The sequence below is a fragment of the Pyricularia oryzae genome, chromosome 5, assembly GCF_000002495.2.
Source record: "Pyricularia oryzae 70-15 chromosome 5, whole genome shotgun sequence".
NCBI classification, from domain to species: domain Eukaryota; kingdom Fungi; phylum Ascomycota; class Sordariomycetes; order Magnaporthales; family Pyriculariaceae; genus Pyricularia; species Pyricularia oryzae.
In genome coordinates, this window is record NC_017852.1 from 14936 (window position 1) to 34234 (window position 19299).

A 19299-nucleotide genomic window follows, 5' to 3' on the forward strand; every position below is an offset into this window, starting at 1 on the left:
TGCTGACGTTGAGCCCCTGCCGGGCCAACAACCTGCACCGCCACCCCAATTGGAAGTGGAAGGTGAGAGAGAATACGAAGTCGAAGAGATCCTCGACTCCTTTTGGGAAACCCGCGGCCGAGGAGGCCGCCGGCTGAAATATATCGTCCGTTGGGCTGGATATAGCGAACCCACGACTGAACCTGCCGATTACCTGGAAAACGCTGCTCAATTGGTAAAGAATTTCCACCGTCGATACCCCCATAAGCCCGGGCCCCGGCCGTGACGGAGCTCGGCCTGGAAGGGGGGAATACTGTCACAGACCTGAAGGACAGCCACTGGGCTGTCGCTTAGTCATGACCCCTGTCACGTGAAGGCGCGAGGGCCGAGCGCCTCGCGCGCGTATATCTACGCGAAATCTCTGCAGTCTCCGATATGTAGCTCCTCGAGCTACGTCTTCGTCAACAACCACCTGCTACCCTGTACCTGGAAGACTAGATAGCCAATATACTCTGTCCTGTTACCTGATCGCCCGCACCTACCTGTCCGCCCTGCCTGCCCGTGACAGGTATTGGGTTAGGTATATAAAATAAATACTTTTTTTAACCATTCGATAGCCGTTTTGTTATTTATCCACCCGTTTTCGGTTATATAAAATTGCCAATTATCGAAAAAATCCAAATTTGTTGGAAACCATTGTTGCTATACGCTTTTTCTTTTAAATATAACGAGGGGAGGTATGGTAACCCCCGTAACCGATATATATTCGATTATATTCGTCCAACCCCGCGTTCCGGGCTTTTTTCGCTGTAGCGGCCGGATCCCGTTAAAACCTAATACCAAATTATTAAATCCTTTATTTTTTATTATACCGGTTTTGTCCATATTCCACCGATTTTCCGGTTTAATATCGTTAATAACGGGGTTGGTAATATAAAACCACTAAAATTTAATTATTTCCGTAATAACCCCATTAACCCGGGCGTTTTTTATTCGACGGGGCCTTTGGGTTTTAAGGATTGGATAACGAGCCAAAAACCGGGTTATCCAACGTTTTCCAAAACCTTTTATCTTTCCGGCGGCCTGAAAAATTCGTTCCGCAAAAAAGCGTAATTTTTAATACGTTGGTGGAAGGCCTAAAACGGCCTGGGCAAACACCCAATCCGCTAAATATTTTTCCTATTCCGGGAAAAGCTTTTGGAATAGTTGTTTTGTTTGTTTTTTAGGTTTGGCGCCGTTGAAACGACCTCGAAGGGTGCTTATAGGTATACCCCATTTTCGGGAGGATTTTGTAATTAATTCGCCATTTTTAACGTCGTTAATAGCGGAAATAAATTAATTTTCGGTATATTTTTTCATTTTGAAAAATAAAGAAAAGAAGTTAGAAAAAATTAATGCAAAAAGCAGAAAATTCATGGAGATATTTATAATAAAAGTTCGAGAGTAAAAATAGAAGTGTTGTTATTTTTGGGGTGCGGTTGTTAGGGGGGTGCGGTTAGGGGGTACCCAACGTTACAAAGTCTTTTCTATCCGTGTTGTACTAGAATTTCTACTCGCTTATAGTTTTCTTTGTGTTTGCATCGATTGATAGTTGTTATTTCTTGGCTTATCGCAGGGTTAGTACAGTTTATATCTGCCCATCGCCACTTCCATTCATTTTTTCTTTCTGATTAACAGCCTTTTAATCCTTTGGTTGCCCAGATGAGTTGCATGAGTAGGAAGCTGGAGACAGTCAGGCACAATGCAGACCCGACATGCCCTAATAGTAACAAGAACAGCAGAGAATTTCCTGTAGTGAGGGGGACTTTGTTTCTTTTTGCAATCGACCCTGCGAAACAAGGCTTCGGGGTCGACTTCCGAGAAGCACATTTAATCAAAGGTGTAAGCTTTTCAGGCAAAGCTGGAATATTAGGTTTGACAATGCAATAGAAAACAACTGGATAATATCGAGACAAATTGCCAAAGCATGGCTATACCCCGCCGATCCAATAAATTCTACATGTATTGGGCAGAACATTATCGGGCCGGCTCTGGAAGATACAAATCCGCCTAAGCACTGCTGTTGCACCAACTACCCCTCTCGTCCTCATACTCCCATGCTCGGATTATATACAACAAGATATATTATAATTAAAAAAACATCAAAAGAAGTTACCCGTAATTACAAGTTTACCACACAAGGCTAACAAAACCCAACAAAACCAAGCTCTCTCTCCCCTACCAAGTAGCCTCACTTGTTCAAATACGCATCCAATTCCTTCTCGGTCCACTCCCACAAATTTTCAGCCTCCTTCACCTTCTTAGTCGCCGGCGAGCCCTTACCCAAGAGGCCGACGGGGTGGTAAAACTCGCCACTAACAACATCATTGCTTACGGCCGCCCAAAGCTGGTTCCTGACGCCGTCTGCTACAGATGTGCAAAAGACGTTGCTGATGATTGAAGAAACGATCGGTCCTAATATGGGCCAGCTCTCCTTCATACGCGACATCAGGTTGGTCTTAACAACCCCCGGGTGGAGCGATACAGCCTTGATGCTGGGGTATTTCTGCGCGAGCATTTGCGCGTGGTAGACGTTGGCCAGCTTAGCCGCACCGTATCGTTTAACCGTTTGCACATCCTCCATGGTGGTCTTGTACCTCGACATGTCCTTAAAACAATCGGTGGCGGCCAGCATCTCACCGGACGATGAGAGGTTGACGATGCGGACGTCAGCGCCACTCTTGGCAGTTTTTTCGAGCAGCGGAAGCAGCAGGCGGGTAAGCAATGCATGGCCCATGTGGTTAACACCAAACTGTTCCTCGTAACCGTCCTTAGTTTTGGCGGCCGGCGTCATCATAATGCCTGCGTTGTTAAGCAGGATGTGGAGCTCGTCTGTTTGCGACTTGACCGTGTCGGCGGCCTTACGGACGCTATCGAACGAGCCCAAATCGAGCGGCAGAAATGTGATGACCGAGGATTTTGCGGCGCCTATCTTTTGTTCAATAGCTTCCATTGCCTTTCGGGCCTTTTCTTCGCTGCGCGCTGCGAGGTATATGCGTTTTGGATCATGTTTGGCCAATTGCAGAATGGATTCCTGCCCGAGGCCGATATTGCCACCAGTCACAAGAATGACCTTGCCTGAAAGGCTCGGAATATCGCTGTCAGGGTCAAACTTTTGACTCGCCATTTTGGCAAGCTATCTTGTTTTCTTTTAGTCGGAATGTAGTAGAATTGTAATGGCTGTTGTTTACCAAAAGGATCTCTTATACGAGCTGGGTCGGGATTTAAAAGAAAAAAAAGAAAAAAAAACGAAAAAAAAAGCAAACAGAACCCGTATGGCATACAATTTCGCGACAGTTTATATATTCCATTTTTTCCATGGAACTATAAAAGCATAATCATACAAAGTTTATTATAATATTAAAACCCGCGACATTCGTTTTCGCATCTTGGTGAGGTGGCTGGTGGAGTTAACAAGGTTAACTCCGTTAACCCCGCCTTGTACGGAGGCACGTACCGTTGAACTCCGCGGCTTTGAGGGGCGCAGTGCCTGAATCCAGCTCCCGGCCGTCCGGTGCAAACCGCCTGCGGCCCCATTCTTTCCCCAATACCGCGCACACCAGCTAAGAAAATGGTGGGTCAGGTGATTAGCTTTTCGATAAGGTTTGGTTTGTACAAACCCTTATGCAACGCGCGGGTAGGAGAGAGATCGAAACTACAGGCGCCTGTTTGGAAATTTGGTTTGCGCTAGCTCGCCGGCGTATCCGCCGATGATTTGATGCGTTATGTGGCGAGGCAGGCCCATGCCATTGGAACTGCTGGCGCCACCATCCGCGGGTGGTGTCAGCAACCGTCTCTGTCTTTGTCAACAGGCAGAGAAGCGGCCATTGTGTTTCTCAGGTCTGGGGGCTGATAATCTAGCTCGTCTGTGATTCGAAAAGGTAGTAATCAGTGCACATTTTCCGAATTTCCTCCAAAGCGGCCCAAGCCAAGATATCCATCTTCTTCAAGGTTTATTATTTTTTTCCTGTTATCTTGTCATCCTTAACTTTATCTCTCCTTGCTCACAACGCAGCAACTCGTGCTTTTCATGAAAGCATGTCTTCCGAGGTATGCCGATGTGTTATGGATTCCATGATTTTAAATGATTTGCGATCCGTTAATCTCGAGTATGTGAAAACGTTGCCCGCTGCCTTGGATCAACGAGGCTGCCGCTGGGCCCCAAACCCTCCAGTGGCTCGCTGTCCATAGCGCAGATGAAGTTGAGACTGGGATACTCTTCCGATATATGGCACTCTACGAGCTAAAACGGTGACACCTCTTTAATAATGCATGCATATGTTCCAATTATAGTTGGCAATGGGCGCGGCACGGCACAGGCGTGACTCGCCATGCCCATCGTGCCCATACCAGTCCGCAGCAAAGCCTTTTATGGCCACCGTGTCAAGATTCGAGGCTGGTCGGTTAATTAAAGGGATAGAAACTAGTTAGTTGGTAGGCTCACAAGTCGCGGATTCGTAACTTAGTGCAGTCACAAGCTTACATAACCGGGTTAAGTGACACCTCACCGTAACCCCAACGTCGCACTGTAGCTAAATTTAAGCTTGTTCAACTCTGCGTCTTTGTTGGCTAATGAACTTGGGTAAGAGGTCCCAAGTCATTAAGCAGTTCACTCATGACGGTCATGACTCTTGAACCGTCGTATTGGCCAGCCTGAGGGCTAATTAGCCTGAACCTGACAGCTGACTTGGCGGTGTATTTGCCCCGTGGGGGAACCCCGGAATCGGAAGAGCAGGCCAAGGGCATATATTTGTCTAAATATAGCTCTAGTTATCTTATATGATTCATTTTTTGAAATGCGTGGCGGCCGTGATGAAAAGCACGAATGGTTCATGCGGAGTTGGGGATAACCGGGATCGGGGCTTTTGACAGTACCCTTTTCAACTTGTCAGGGGCTTCCTAAGCCCCGCATACCGACTCAAAGTCGTCGAATATCTTTAGAAACCAGTGAATGAGGACTTTCTCCTCACTAGAACCTCGTCTCTACCTTACTTACTCGCCACCGTCGTAAGGGAGCCAGCTCTGAGCGCGTCGACGCCCAGAGACGAGCATCTCACCCGACCTCTGCAGCCTCAACGTTCAGCTTCCTCGCCGCCACTTTTCACTGAGCACGAATGTCATCTACTCCCGCGGTTGGTAATGTGGGCCGCCAGCACAATCAATGTCACATGTTGAGCGAACAGGCAAAAGGTCTACTTTGCTGTAATATAGTTGAATTTTGATTCCTCAATCGTTCTGTTTTAACAACCTAGCGCTCTCCCTAATTCCCAGTCCAGTCGCCATCTCGACGGTGTTTTGTTTCCGTGCGCCCTGCCCACCCGGCTAATCAGGCTCCGCGCAACAATCACTCCGACTCGAGGTGAAAGAACCCTCTCAAGCAGGGGGGATAGACGAGCCAGTAGCGCCAAGGTTAGGGCATTTCCTAACGCATGCGTCCTCAAACTCATTTCCGTCCAGAGACTTGGCATCCGAATGGCAGAGTCGGTTCTCCCAGATAGTGCAGTCGTCGCATTTGCCGTTCTTCTTGAGCCAATCGCAGGCACATCGTGTGGCCTCAAGGTTCTCTGCACTGTTGTTGTCGGGGTAGGTTCTGACACAAACAAGATTCTGGTGCGAGTCGGCCGTAGCGTGGTTGACGGCGAAGGCCAAAAGGATGGCGATTGCTGAGAATGAGAGCTGCATTGTGAAAAGATTCGTTGTGGTGGGTGGTGGGTGGTAGTCTGAGCACAAATATCCAAGCTTGTTGGTTGGATTGGTGGGTTGATACAGGTAGATAAAGTCGAAGATTTTGTAGTGCAGGACTTGAGGAGACCAGTTGTTTTTGGACTGCGAGTGAGGTGGTTTGTTAAAAAAAGAGTCGTCTATGGCAGGTATCATGCACCCTTTAAATATCCAAGTACCTGGTGTACGAACTCGCAAGGGGAATGCATAAAGTGTATAAATGCAAAATTAAATAGATTAAATGCTCATGCGACAGAACGCAATAAAACCTTGACAAACGGTAATTTCATCTCGTCCGCATAGAATACCGAGGTTTTGAAGGTTTACTTTGGTAAAAGTGTGATCTTCCTTCGTACAAAGGCAAAATAAACACAGGCTTTTCCAAAAGGGCAATTGATTCAAGGATTGTACTGCGTGCATAGCTTAACCAATCCCTCTGTGCAGTTGTCTTCTCGGCCAGATTAAAGTTTGAAGCAGATTATTCTGCATCAGGAACAATGTAAACCCGTGACAAATAATTTTCACAAACAAGTTGACAACCTGAAAGCCAAAGTCAATGTAATTACTTACAGCGTCAAGGGCCGAATAACAATGCTAAGTTGCCCTGTGGCTTTGGTTAAGCTAAAGCACCTTCGATAATATTCTGGAGATCTTTTGATATAGACCTCCGTTTTCGCACTGCCGCCGTGGGTGCCAACGATATTTGCGCCAGCATCGCAATTTCCGTCGCCTCCATCCGCCCCTCCTCCAGCCCCCGAGCGAACTCGAGTGAAAAGACTAGCAAATACAAGGGTGGCGCCACAAAAGAAGAGGCAGAAGAAGAATGCCCGCAAACGCTTCGCAAACGCAAAGGGTAAGACCCGGTGCCGCGAACTTTCCTCAGGCACCCAGGTTGGTGGAACTCTTGGTCCAAATTCTAAGCTTTTTGGTAATAGCATCGGACGCATCCGTAGAAGCTACCACGTCTGCAACCATTATCAATCTAGCATTTCGCGCTCAGGGGACGCAAAGTGCGCTCCGATAATCAAATTGGTAGAGGGCCGAGGAAGCAACAATCGCGGACAACTTCCCCTGTGCTTGTCCGCCTATCTCTCGTCTTGTTAGTCATCTTCTTGGCAACAAGAGTCGGGTCTGCTGTCGGCCATCCTTTTTCCTACAAGTCCGTCCACGAAAAGGAGGTGCCCCCCGATCAGCAATAGCAATGATCGCTCAGAATCGGAGTTTAGCAGATCCAGCACCCGGGCTAATATGGACAATCTCACCTCGAGCGAGGCGGCGTACAGTACATGTCCATTTTAGTGCAATATCAGACCACTTGCTCATCTAGGCTGTAACATTGGGCCCCAGTGGTTCGTTTTAAGATGGCATTTGAGTATTGTCAGCTAGGTATGCCGCGTTGAAGTTGCCCGGCAAGTGCCTGCTCACGCGAAATGTTCCATCTACCAACTCGCCTCTGCTCTGTTTGTTTTTTATAATCACCATTTTGCGCAGTTATCGTACAAGTCGACCCATCTCCTCCGATTGTGTGTTGGGCATCCTAGGTATAATGAGGCTACCTTGGCGAACGAAACGTTTCTCGGAAATGCTGTCTCAGGAATGAGGAAATGCGGTTGGCTTAAGAATGATGCCAGCCAGAGTCGCCAGGGATAGCAACACTAAGCCCAAGTGTCTCAAGGCAACCGCTTTAGCGGGGCGACGGCTAATACCGCCCTTTCATCTGATCTTGGAATCAAACAGAGAGGTAAGTATATTCAAAACTATCACCACCGTAACATTCGGGCAAACCCGCTGAACTTCCATTCCTATTTGCGGTCCATCCTCTTGCCTTATTCGCTTTCTGGTACAATAGGCACCGTGTCGCAGCGAGTATTGCAGTTTGGAGCAAATACATCTTCCGCTTTTATTAAACATATTCAATCTTTAAGATGTGGGGACGGCCCAACGCTACTCAAGTCTACTTGGCAGGATGGAGGAATGTCCAGGTTTGGCGCCAGGATAGCTGCAAACATCCATTTTGGTCTCTAATTCAACATTCTTTCGATGAACAATCCGTTGTGGTAGAACATGCCCTCGACAGCCAATGACCTTCGTGGCAATCCAGATTGCCCGAGTCTATGATCGCCCTTCACGAAAAGAGCATTTTACTTCTCCACCGCCCCTTGTCCCCTTCCTATCTAGCCAGGTTAACTCACACCGCCACGCTGGAGTTGAGCCCAAGTAAGACGCTGAATGTAGCCAAAGGGTCTGTGGCCAATTGATTCAGCCTGTTTACTCCCCGGGGACTGTCCATAACCATTTAAGGGACGGTCGGGAACAAACTGTTTCCGAGTTGTCGTCATTGCTCTTCCACCAGAAAATTTCGCATATGCAAGCCGTCGGTACACCGCACTTGATCTGCCTGGAATAGGTGTCAGGGGCTAGGTAGGAATGGCCCGGGATCCTACCTACATAAATGTTGCAGTAGCTAGATGTGCCAGGACGGCGCAGGCTGAAGACCCGGTATTTGAGCTGGGCGAAAAGTCGAGGCCGAGAAAGTCCAGTAGCCAATGTAGAGGGTGACCACGGCTCAAACGAGCTGTGGTATCCAGGTATCCCAGTAGAGCAATGCAGCGGCATGGTTGCACAGGAAATTTATAACTAGCATGAGAAGAATTTGCGGGGTGTTACTGGTGTAATCCTATATTTATTATACTGCAAACGCAGGATCATATGTAGCTGTTTCTCTGGTATACTTGGGATCAAATGATGTTTTCACGTCACAAAGCGATGGTTACGAAACTGGCCATGAATTCTGTTCGACGGCAAGAAATTAATTTCCATTCCAACATTAATAATCGCACCACTACTCTTATACAGAAGGTATTGCCAAAGTCCTCGTACCCTTAAGGCGCTTTCTATGGAAATTAAAATCTCCTTTGGAAATCTCTAAGATTATTAGCTCGACTTTACAACGGTAAAAGCCCACTCCGGCATTAGACCCAATATAAACAGAGGGGAAATTCGAAATATGAAAAAATGTTGTTATTTTGATAAATTCGGATCCGGCTGTAAAGTCGGCAACGTTTCGCAGCTCTCCAAAGCAATACAACCTGTGTGCAGTGACAAAAAGTAAAATAACTGGCTATTATTATTAGTCTCCTACAAATTGAATGCCTAGGCTGGCAGTGGTAGGGAGACCTAGTTTAGAGAAGTATATAAAATGTTGAAAATAACAGAAATTATTTTATACGAACTTTTGCATTAGAGCCGGGATACAGGCTGAGTCGCAGGTATAATTATTTGCATAAATTGAAGCACTTTTAACCGCCGCCTCCCTGCACCCGACAGCCCTAATTAGCATATTGTTTTGGCAATTTATTTATTTATAAAATTTACATACTTTATTTATAACTTTAGTAAATACCGAAAAATTACAATATTTTTATAACTGCATGTAAATAATTGTAAAAAACGCGAAATTGGTTTAATTACTTATTAGGCTAAATCTTTATATAACTGCTTAAATTAAGCGATCTTATATAGTAAGATATATTTAATTTAAAATTACAAACCCGGGAACCACAAAGAAAAACAAAAAAAAGAAACACTTGGGTATTTTATTTATAAGTTAATAACGTATTTGCAAATACGGCCTGCCGTTATAAATTTTATACTTATAAAAAGAATATTGCTTTCGGAATATATAATTAGTGGGAGTAATTAATTCTCGCCTTTAAATGGGTTAGTTTAAAAGTAGACGGAAAAGCGAATATAAATTTGATGCTGGGATTTTCATGTCAAAATGCGTTGTATAACTGGCCCGCTCCTATTAACTGCTATTTTTACAGATAATATATAATTAATTAAAAGGAAATATATAATTTTGTAACAAGGTTTAGTTCGACCGGATTCACGCGTCGCCTGGCGGGCTAATATTACAAATTGAAATCGCTGGGGTTCGTACACAAACTCGCAGGTGTTCTCCTTAAGGAGTTATTATTGAGGAATTATAGTGTCTTGGGAATTTCTGTTAGAGCTGTGAATGGGACACGCCCTTGCTGGGTGCGATAGAAGTATTAATAGACCGGAACGTTTTTTTTAGGTTAAAGTGCTGCTAAAAACAGTGGAAATCTATTTGTGGAGTCCAGCAGGGATAAATAAAACGTGCAAACCAGCATGAGTTGACTGACAACTTCAGCTGTACTTTTACCTCACCCTTGAAACTGGGAGGCCTCGCTGGCGAAACCATGTTACTTTTCTCAAGATTGATCTCTGGCAAGTTGGGGAATTTGGAGTACAATTGCCGGATCAAACCCCCTGCGTAGCCCAAGAGCAAAACTATCTTCGGGATTGTTCCCAACGCCATGAGGAGCGGTGAAACTCAGGACGGGAGCTTGTTTTCACAATTGGGACCGAGAAAATATTTGCCCAATGCAGGTACTGCAAGACTTTTTGTACATTGGCCTAATTTCTGTATCGTCGGGCAGATTGTAATAACTTTTTATATACAAACATTTAAATAAAACTCGCTTCTTTTTCAAAACCCTTTCGCTTTAACCGCTGGCCCTGGGGGTATTATCCGAATCGTCGTTGACGGCGACACCCTCGACGTGGTCTGTCTTGTTCTTCTTGGCGAACTCCTGGGGCATAGCCACTGGCCTCGTCCTTGCGTATTTGACCGTGGCCCAAGCCGAGGGCGAATCGCGGAACATGAAATCAATCTCCTCGAGATTGCGGCCCATGGTCTCGGGGTAGAGGAAGTAAACGCTGACGGGGATGCAGGCGCAAATGACGGAGAAGACAATGTAGTAGCGCCACCCGATGGTCGAGATGGCTACGGGCGTAACCATAATAATGACAAAGTTCCTGCGGTGGGTGAAGGTTGGGAATGTTAGTACCAGGCTAGCCAGCAGACGTGCGACGAGGTTGGAGAGTGTGCTGTGAAGGGGAGTGAGTGACATACCAGAGCCAGTGGTTGGCAGTGGAAATGCTCGACATAACCATGCGGAGGCGGACGGGAGCGACCTCGGTGCAGTATAAAAAGTTGGCGCCCAGGAATCCGATGGGGACGAAGGTGTTGAAGAGGTAGATGAAGCAGCCGGCCGCGATCTGGGCCGCGCGGTTGCCCTCGTCGAACGAAGTCGAAATTGCTAGCGCGATCATGCACGCGCCCATTCCGCACCCCGAGATCATGAAGCAGACGCGGCGGCCGAAGCGGTCGATGCAGATAAAAGCCAGGAAGGAGGCCAAAAACTTCCAGGTCAGGGCGCCGCCCGTGAGCACGCGCGACAACTCGGGGCTCATTCCCAGGTTGTCCTGGAACAGGATGGTGGCGTAGACGGACACGAGGTTGGTTCCCGACATTTGCTGGTAAAACTGGAGCAGGATGCAGAGGCCGAAGCGGTACAGCAGCTTATCCTCGTTGTTGGGATCGAGCATGTCGCTCAGTTTGGCCCCCGAGCCAGTGGTCTCCTCGAGTGAGAGCTCGATACCCGACAGCTCGGCCTGAACCTCCATCGAGTCCTCGGGAAGGCCACGCAGGGCCGCAAGCACCTCGCGCGCCTCGGAGCTGCGGTTCATGGCCACCAGCCAGCGAGGGCTCTCGGGGAAGAGGTAAATGCTGGCGATGAGAGTCAGGGCAAAAATGATACCGATGGCGATGGGAGGGCGCCAAGTGACGGGGCCATCGTTGAATTGGAAGAAACCGAGCTGAGGGGGGGATCCCATGTTAGCAACACTGTACACATGAGGCATTGAGAAAAAAAAAAAGGACGGGCAAAAGGCGAACTTACGTTGATCCAGCTCTCGAGAACGAAGCCGACGCAGATAAAGAGCCCATCGAGCACTACGTGCCTGCCGCGGTTTTTGGCGCCGCTGGTCTCGCTCTGCCAGACGGGCACGATGGTGCTGAGCTGGCCGATTCCCAGGCCGACAATAATGCGGCCAACGATCAGCTGGGCGAGGCTAAAGGCGGAGCACTCGAGAACGGCTCCGACGAGGCAGCAGAGGCCGGCAAAGGCGATGACGTGGCGGCGGCCAAACTTGTCGCCTGTGTAGCCGCACATGAGGGAGCCGAAGAAGGCGCCAATGACACAGGTGGCAACGACGAAGCCCTGGAGCGTCGACGTGCCCGCGTCCTTTTTGTGAATGGTGTCGATTTCGGGAAAGGTCCGGGCCCAGTCCTTGAGGCCGATCAGGCCGCCCAGTCCGGCCTGGTTGTAGCCGAACAGGATGAAGGACGGCGCCACGATGAGGGCTATCTGCAACACGGCCAGGTGGTGGCCCGTGAGGCCGAAGAAGAACTTGCCCATCGCTGCTGCTTGCTACTGGTGTTGCCCTGACTGAGTACTGGCTTCAATTGGTGTCAGAGGGGAGCGAGAGGGAGAGAAGTGAGTAGAGCGGCATCTTCCCTCTGGAGAGGGTCTGGCCATGGGGAAATTGGGGTTTTGTACGTCCTCGTCGAGAAAATTCTGGGGCAGACAAATTTGCGAGCAAACTCCGCTAAGCTGTTGTTGCCGATATCCGCCAGCCCCCAATGACCCCGTGGGTCCATGGCACCATGTCCTTGTTCTTTTGTCGTTGGAGTGACGAACTCTCCGCCTCCGCCATAGTTGGGGTGCGGGGACGAGAAGGAGGTCGGTCAAGTCAGGGCATGGTCAAAAGGTTCGGAAATAGGGGTGGGCGTTGGATCGGCGTCGACATGGCTGGCATTTTTGCGTGAGGCTGCTGCCCTGTTCCTGTGCCTGTTTCCTGCTCCTGTTCCCGTTTTTCGCGTTATTGTTCCCGCGGGAGGTTAAACTCCGGGAGGCGTCTGTCGCGCATCGGCGTGGGTAGCCGGCAAGCAAGGCTCAAGCAAGCAGGCAAGCAGGCAGGCAGGCAGGCAGGCAGGCAGGCCCCGTAGTGGCGTTGGAATGAGTCGTCAACCGACGGGAGACACCGTGACGCGGCCATGCCGGTTTTGCGGCCAGGGCCAGGGAAAGCAGGGGAGTGGCCAGCAGCCATGTGGGCCCTGTCCCACCCTCCCGATACCACTAATTTCCGTGAGCTTGTTAGCGACAAGCCTGCGGGAGCCGCACTGGGCGAAGCTGGGCGCCCGAAATGACTCGGTAATCAAAGATTTGCTCGCGAGAAGCATATATAATACATCATCGCGAACAGGGGGTTGGTCCAAGGCCTGGGATGACAAAGCCGCCGTCTCTCTTGTCCAGGCAAGATGCCTCTCTTAAACGTGCCCAGGCAGTCGGGTTCTGCTCGTTTTGTGAAGGGACGGAGCGTGTAAAGCCCGCGCCTGTTGATAATGCATGGAAAATGCCATCTGAAATTCGTGTGCGTGATTCTGCAGAATAATGTTCAGGCCGCCCACGGATCTCAAGTTTGTGGGCGTAATCCGGAAGAACATTCTTCAGAGGTCACCAGATGCCGGCGCCATTCCGGGCCAATGATGATGATGTCGTTTCCAATATGGACCCATAGCGGCACGACTGCCGTGAAATCCGTGCACGCCATTAAAATAAAACGGGTCTCTCGATAGTTTATGATAACCATGTGCAAAACAAATTCTTCACCCAGCAGCTGTTATGGCCCGTTGCGTAGGCTTACAAGTTTTCCGCCAGACGCTTTGCGGCACCCAAGAAACGGGAACTCTTTGGTAATAATCCAGGGCACCTGCACGTGAGATGTGGTGTAGAAAAAGTAGTATTGGCATTGAGCTTTCGTGGGAGCTAAGATGGGCAAAATAAAAAAAAACTGTGAAGGGCACGAGATCTCATTTTTCCAAGGTGTTGCATTTCCTCGTTCCCACTGATGTTTCGTGTTTTTTTTTTCGTCCAAGGAACAGTCGGTGCAATCCACGTCGAGGGTGGACATGTTTCCCAGGGTTTACCAACGCCTCCTGCGATAAACCCTGCTCCGTGCAGCCTCTCGCAGCCAGCACCACCTCACGTCGAGCCGGTCAGCCGGTATATATTTTAGTAGTGTGGCGGACGACAGATGCAAGGGCGCCATCATACACGTCGATCCAAATTTCTGCCCGGGATTTATGCACAGTTTCCTTAGCAACTCTAAAAGCACATCCAAGATTATTCTAACGACAAGTTTAAGAACGACTTGTCCCGCGACGACCGAGCAGCACAACCAACAGCCGCCGTAGGAAACGGCAGGAGGGGATACGGGCAGCCGCTGCCAAATGTCCATGCCCACCCACCAGCCACTATAATTGTTTTTGGGCATTGTTACCGCCGTGACAACTATCACCTAGCCCCCTGCCCTGCCACTTCCGTTTCGGCACCAGTAAATAATGGCCAAGATTCGGATGCTACTGGGGTGGCCGCTGGAGAACTTGGAGGTCCCCGTTGACGACGACGACGTCGGTGTTGTCGACCGCCGAGCCCTATGCCTCGAGCAAAGCTGCAGTTGCGGCGCCGCGGTCGGTTCCTGAACACCTGCATGCGCCTGGCAAACCCCTTTTCGACCAACAAACAACACCACCACAATCACCACGACCAGGCCCCCTGCTCTGCAACCACCACCGTAACAGCCAGCGCCGGCCTCACATCCCCACAGAAGCACCTCCGATGACAGCTGAGCCGCTCGATCGGTACGATTTCTTGCTTGTGCATAATGGAGGCGGACGTCAGTTACTTCTCCCCACCAGAAGGAAGGCCTGGTTGACTAGGTCAGGGGCGGCTTCTGCATCTCGCCCGTCGGGCAACCGCCTTCTGCCGATTCCGCCGTCGACTGGTAGGGGGTTGGTTGATTCCATGTCTGGCAACCTGGGGCGGGCTGTCAAGAGGAGCCCGGACAGACGTTCACAAAAGAGCCTCTTCATGCGTTCCGCACAACCAGTGACCTTGCTTTCAGTTACGCACACGGCCTCTCCGTTGAGGCACTAGCTGCGCCTGACATGAGCAGACGGACCAATATGTGTGACGGACCAGGCTTGTTTAGATGGAGGCTGCGAGCTGACAGACGCAGTTCAGTATCCGAGTGACCAGCTGGGCTTGTTTATCTGCGCCTCTTCTAGTGACAGTTGTATTCTCTAGCACGACGACATCAAGGCCCCCGCTCTGCAGCGTGTAGCGACCGTCCGTCCACCAGCTGAGCCGAAGAAATACCCGACTTTGACTAACGATTTTTTAACCCTTCTAAGCTACCTAACATGGAAAAGGCGATAAAACCAATCACGCAATTGGACATCCACCCATCGGATAAGCACCCGCAATGACGCAAGTAGCTTATATATTTCCTTCAACGACCTGGTGTTTCCAAGGTCGACTGGCCCATACATTTGGTAGTTGTCTTCTTCGTCGCAAAAAAAATAAACCTCCCAGAAATGACCGGTGACGAGGACGATTGGTAAAGCCTTAATCACGGGCGGCGCTACATAGTCGTCGGGCTTGCGGCATGAATCGGTGCAAAGGGTCGGCAACAGGGACCATCTGTAGAGCAATGAAGCACTCCAGTTTCCGAGCTGCAATTTTCCCTGGTTCGACCAAGTTTGCGAAACTTTGGTTTCGATACTAATGCCGATAGGTTGCTCCAAAAAATCGTCAACCGAGGTCTGATTAACCATTCTGGTGTGATTTCGAATTGCATGCCCCAGTGCAATGTCTGAATCGTCAATAATTAGGAGATAGTCCACCATTTTGCTGCCATTTGAGGCGTCGTCCGCCGTAGTTCCGCTTCGCCATTCAGGTTGAATGCCTGCTGTTGTGGCCCCTACCGCCGTGATTCCACTATAGGGAGCCGCTGCACGCCTCAAAATCCGTGCGTGAACATCAGAGTTCCATGTACCTTCATGGCTAAGGTACCTCGCACACCTCTCCGCGGTTTTTTGTATGGCTAGCAAGTCGTCCAGTTCGATCGCGGCGTCCAGTTTCTTCTTGTCCTCATGTTGCTCAAAATCAGGGTCTGGAATAAATCTGTCATCTGAAGTGTTCCTGATCAAAGTTTGGATTTGATTTTTTGCGCCGAGAGGGTAAATTGGTATAGTGTTGTCATGTATGTCCATAATGTTTTCGTAGAGATTCAGCATATCGGGAGGCAGTGGTGTTTCCGGTTGGTTGTCCAAAGACGCGTTGGCGTTGAAAACCTTTCCGAACAACTTATCCGCTGTTTTCTTCGGAGACCGGGGCCGCCTGGAAATTGAGGCAATGGATTGCGATGTAGGCGGAAAGGATGAAGATTGTGCGCTCTGGAGAGACTGGTTTGATAGCGATGCTGCACCATCTGTGCGCTGACGTTTGGAGGGCGATCCCGATCGCGAGGTTCCCGTCGGTGTCGGCATGTCGGGGTCGAAAGCGCGCTTCTTGATGTTGGGAGATGAATTGTACTCGGTGTCGAGGCCGGTGCCGTCTAGCCAGGCGTCAATTTTGTCGTGCAGCGATGAAAAATGCAGGTCTGGAAGGGATGGTTGTCGCTGCATCGCGGAATCGATGTGGGAGAGAAGGAGGGCAATTGTGGTGCGTTTGTCGGACAAAACTTTCAATTGCGGCGTGTCGCGAATGTAGACTGCTTTGTTGATGCGGCACTCTGACGTCGCAGAATTACAGTCGCCGGGTGACAGTAGAAGTTAGTCTCAGTGCTCAGCCTAGACCCCGGCTGCGCAGGGGCCCGTGCGCTCCATGTACCTTACCAGCCACATGGCTTTTTCACCAATTACATTGGCGGAAAAGATAGCGCGCGTTCTAATCTGGGGACGTTTTGTCGATTTTGCCGTTAACGGGCAAAACTGCACAGTGTCTGCACTCTACGCGCACCGTATGGGTAAAAGGCGATACAGTTAAATTATTGGGCATTTTATATATTGGAATATAAAATCGAATAATAAATCGAATAAAAATTGTACAAGTGCATATAAAATACTATTATATAACCAAAAATTTAGAGTTTTTAACCCTATTTTACTTTTTACTGTACCGCTTATATTGGCTGGGTGGGGGGAATGGCGCAGTGGTTAAGCGCCATGGCTGTTACTTGAGTAACGTAGGTTCGAATCCTGCTCCCTCCACCTCCTCCCCGCTTACCCGTGGCAAGGATAACCCGGCTGGCTATCGACAACAACCACCCGCCTGTGCCGTCGAGCCCACACTTGTTGGGAACTTCGTCTCCATGGCTACAAACGACCGACAGCTCCGCTGTTTGGACACAGGCCCCTCTCGATGAAGAGCCGTCAACTGCCGTCAGACGAATCCTCCGTGCGCCTGAAGGCACGGGGTCGCGTCAGTGAACAAACCTGTAAGCAGGACCGGGCACGAACCCGGTCAGGCTCGATTCGCTTCTATGCCCTTGTTTTCCGCTGTGTAAATAGAGAAAATAGAAAGCGCGCCGAGATACCCCTCGGGAGGTTGCTAACGGCCGGCTAATGAGCCGGGCCGAGCCCGGCGTTAAATAATACTACTACTATTACTACTACTCACCATTGGGGCTGTGACAGACGATGTCCTAGGTCTACCAGATGATCTGGTATTCGTGAGCTTTGCTTCTACAGCAAAACCAACATTATTTCTGCTCTCTAAAATGCCCGATCAATGTAACAAAATCCAACATTACATCTTGACAACCGTCTTCCGAATTCAGAACCTCCAAAAGCAAACAGCCCGCAAGGCGTTGTTTGCAGCATTATCAATTATATAAATACCTATGTCGACCTATACTCTCATCTCGACTAGTTTCTGCTTCCAGAATACAAATTCACATCAGAGGCAATCTGCGCAATTGTAACAGCACTGGTCTAATATAGCAAACAACCTACAAATGTCAAAAAGTATCTGGTTCTTTACCTCTGATATCGCACTTTGAACCTAGCCCTAACCCTTAAGACGGGTCCACTTTGATCCCAATGCAAACGCGACACGACAGCATCTCGTGAACCAAAACAATGCTGCGACCGTATGAATTTGCGAGCAAAAGTGAATCGCGTTTGCTGCCTAGAAATGGCTACCACGGACCACGGCGGACAGAACCTCGTCCTCAAGATCAGGCTGCATTGTAAAGCCCAGTAATAATACATCCACAAGCTCAAACAATTATTAAAGCGACTTTTTGCTCGAAACAGCAACGCCAACCCAAACTAGAACCATGACTCGACACGGTCCTATGCCGGTTCACGACCGAGTCAACAAGATCGGACGAAGGATAAGGGCGGATAAGAGTTTGAGCAGCAAGGACAGAGATCGTATCGCTCTCAATCTGCAGCGCCTGCAAAAGCCAGGGGGAAACGAGGCTGATAGAACAAAGGCGAAAATACTGCGCGAAAGCATGCAATATATACTCAAAAGCAATTGCCGCCACAGCATACTGGCTTTCCTGGCCCTTGGAGGCGAGCCTTACAAGCTGAACAAAAGCACAAAGCAGAAGAAAGTCGGGCAGATCCAAGTGTCGAACCTAAAACACACATTTAAGGACCCAATCCGTCTCGGTAGCAAAAGTACAGATCTGCGGGGATCTTTGTATTTATCATTTGCTTTTCATCTCGTTTCTGAGCACGTCTGGCTTTCGAATGTTGCAAATATCCCGTCTGAGCCCTGCTTCCATGCGTTTGATGCATTGTGCCGCGAGCATAGCGTGTGCCGCGTCTACCCCATAATTAAAGTGACTAGAGGCTTTGAAATTGAGCATGAAGTCACTGATTGACTTATGCAGGAGCCGTACGGGAATGTCAGGGTCGCTCGGGACGCTGAGGACGGCGTGTAAATGATGTAGCCGCAAAGCAACTCGACGTATTGGAATAATAGTCACTGTTATCGCACTTGGGCGTGTGGATGCACGCTGACTAGCATATATCAAGTGCGATCCGAATTCCTAACCTTTCAGGCATCCACAACTCCACACCACCCCTTTATTTCCCTCTGTAGCCAGATTGCATTTTACTCCCTTTTGTACGGTAGACAAGACAGATAATTAGGTATAGCGAATCGCACTAGTTACATTGTCTCAACCCCGAATCCCTACGCGTAGACGAGGTCTATGAACACGACGTGAAGGCATGCCAAGCAGGGCCGCGATCGGTTTGTATGACAAAGGGGTGGCAGCGAGTATAACAGCTCCTAAAACATCGAATAGCTCCATTCGGAGGTTCTCCGCTAACGGCTTCGGTTTCTCGTGAACATTATAACTTCCGAACAAAACGTAGTGTAGGATCGGCAGGTAAACCTGATTTAGCTGGGGAGTATTGCTATCGCATTGACGAAGCCAGAGTTTTAGCTGGTCAACTGGATCTCCCCGTTTATCGGGATCATCGATAAAGCGATATAAAGTCGCTGCATAGATAAGTAGAGGAGAAGGCGTTGTCGACAAATGGATCAGACGGTCTAGTTGCGCTGGATCTGGCCAATTTTCCAGGATCTCCCATTGGTGCTTAATAACAGCAAACTTTTGTTTAAGAAAATTGGCAACGTCGCTTCGCGTTTCGTTTCGGTGCTCTGCCTCTAGATCCAGACTGCGATAGCGAACGCTATTGAGGGCAGCCACCACAGCAGACGTAGATCTGCTTGTGATTAACACCCGCAGGCACACCGCGTTAACAGTACCCAGTTTGGAAAGTAGAGCTAAAACCTGGCTGAGGTGGCCAGGTTGCTCGCA

At 49.2% G+C, this 19299-nt stretch overlaps 7 protein-coding genes and 1 pseudogene across 8 annotated transcripts; 3 read left to right on the plus strand and 5 right to left on the minus strand.

Annotated features, from left to right (window-relative positions):
- Positions 1 to 2189: 2189 nt before the first annotated feature.
- On the minus strand, positions 2190 to 3223 carry MGG_10913 (retinol dehydrogenase 12). The gene has a single exon (XM_003717630.1). The coding sequence runs from the start codon at positions 3143 to 3145 to the stop codon at positions 2210 to 2212; it is 936 nt and encodes a 311-aa protein (XP_003717678.1). The 5' UTR covers positions 3146 to 3223; the 3' UTR covers positions 2190 to 2209.
- Positions 3224 to 5391: 2168 nt separating this feature from the next.
- Positions 5392 to 5700, minus strand: MGG_10914 (uncharacterized protein; the record flags this gene model as incomplete). Its single annotated transcript, XM_003717631.1, has 1 exon — positions 5392 to 5700. The coding sequence occupies one exon, from the start codon at positions 5698 to 5700 to the stop codon at positions 5392 to 5394; it is 309 nt and encodes a 102-aa protein (XP_003717679.1).
- Positions 5701 to 7693: 1993 nt separating this feature from the next.
- On the minus strand, positions 7694 to 8355 carry MGG_17289 (uncharacterized protein; the record flags this gene model as incomplete). Its single annotated transcript, XM_003717632.1, has 3 exons — positions 7694 to 7738; positions 7932 to 8057; positions 8188 to 8355. 3 exons carry the CDS (start codon positions 8353 to 8355, stop codon positions 7694 to 7696), a joined length of 339 nt encoding a protein of 112 aa, XP_003717680.1.
- A 1769-nt stretch (positions 8356 to 10124) lies between these two features.
- MGG_10916 (sugar transporter STL1) lies at positions 10125 to 12636 on the minus strand. The gene is made up of 3 exons (XM_003717633.1): positions 11511 to 12636; positions 10682 to 11427; positions 10125 to 10584 (listed from the first exon to the last, which is right to left on the minus strand). The coding sequence occupies exons 1-3, from the start codon at positions 12027 to 12029 to the stop codon at positions 10272 to 10274; spliced, it is 1578 nt and encodes a 525-aa protein (XP_003717681.1). The 5' UTR covers positions 12030 to 12636; the 3' UTR covers positions 10125 to 10271.
- A 1348-nt stretch (positions 12637 to 13984) lies between these two features.
- Positions 13985 to 14302, plus strand: MGG_17290 (uncharacterized protein; the record flags this gene model as incomplete). Its single annotated transcript, XM_003717634.1, has 2 exons — positions 13985 to 14143; positions 14255 to 14302. The coding sequence occupies exons 1-2, from the start codon at positions 14015 to 14017 to the stop codon at positions 14300 to 14302; spliced, it is 177 nt and encodes a 58-aa protein (XP_003717682.1). The 5' UTR covers positions 13985 to 14014.
- A 290-nt stretch (positions 14303 to 14592) lies between these two features.
- MGG_10917 (uncharacterized protein) lies at positions 14593 to 16251 on the minus strand. The gene has a single exon (XM_003717635.1). The coding sequence runs from the start codon at positions 16139 to 16141 to the stop codon at positions 14867 to 14869; it is 1275 nt and encodes a 424-aa protein (XP_003717683.1). The 5' UTR covers positions 16142 to 16251; the 3' UTR covers positions 14593 to 14866.
- A 403-nt stretch (positions 16252 to 16654) lies between these two features.
- On the plus strand, positions 16655 to 16726 carry MGG_20224 (annotated as a pseudogene). The gene has a single exon. The product of its transcript is annotated as a tRNA-OTHER (tRNA).
- A 1070-nt stretch (positions 16727 to 17796) lies between these two features.
- MGG_17291 (uncharacterized protein) lies at positions 17797 to 18398 on the plus strand (the record flags this gene model as incomplete). The annotated part of the gene is made up of 2 exons (XM_003717636.1): positions 17797 to 18145; positions 18361 to 18398. 2 exons carry the CDS (start codon positions 17797 to 17799, stop codon positions 18396 to 18398), a joined length of 387 nt encoding a protein of 128 aa, XP_003717684.1.
- Between the last annotated feature and the right edge of the window lie 901 nt (positions 18399 to 19299).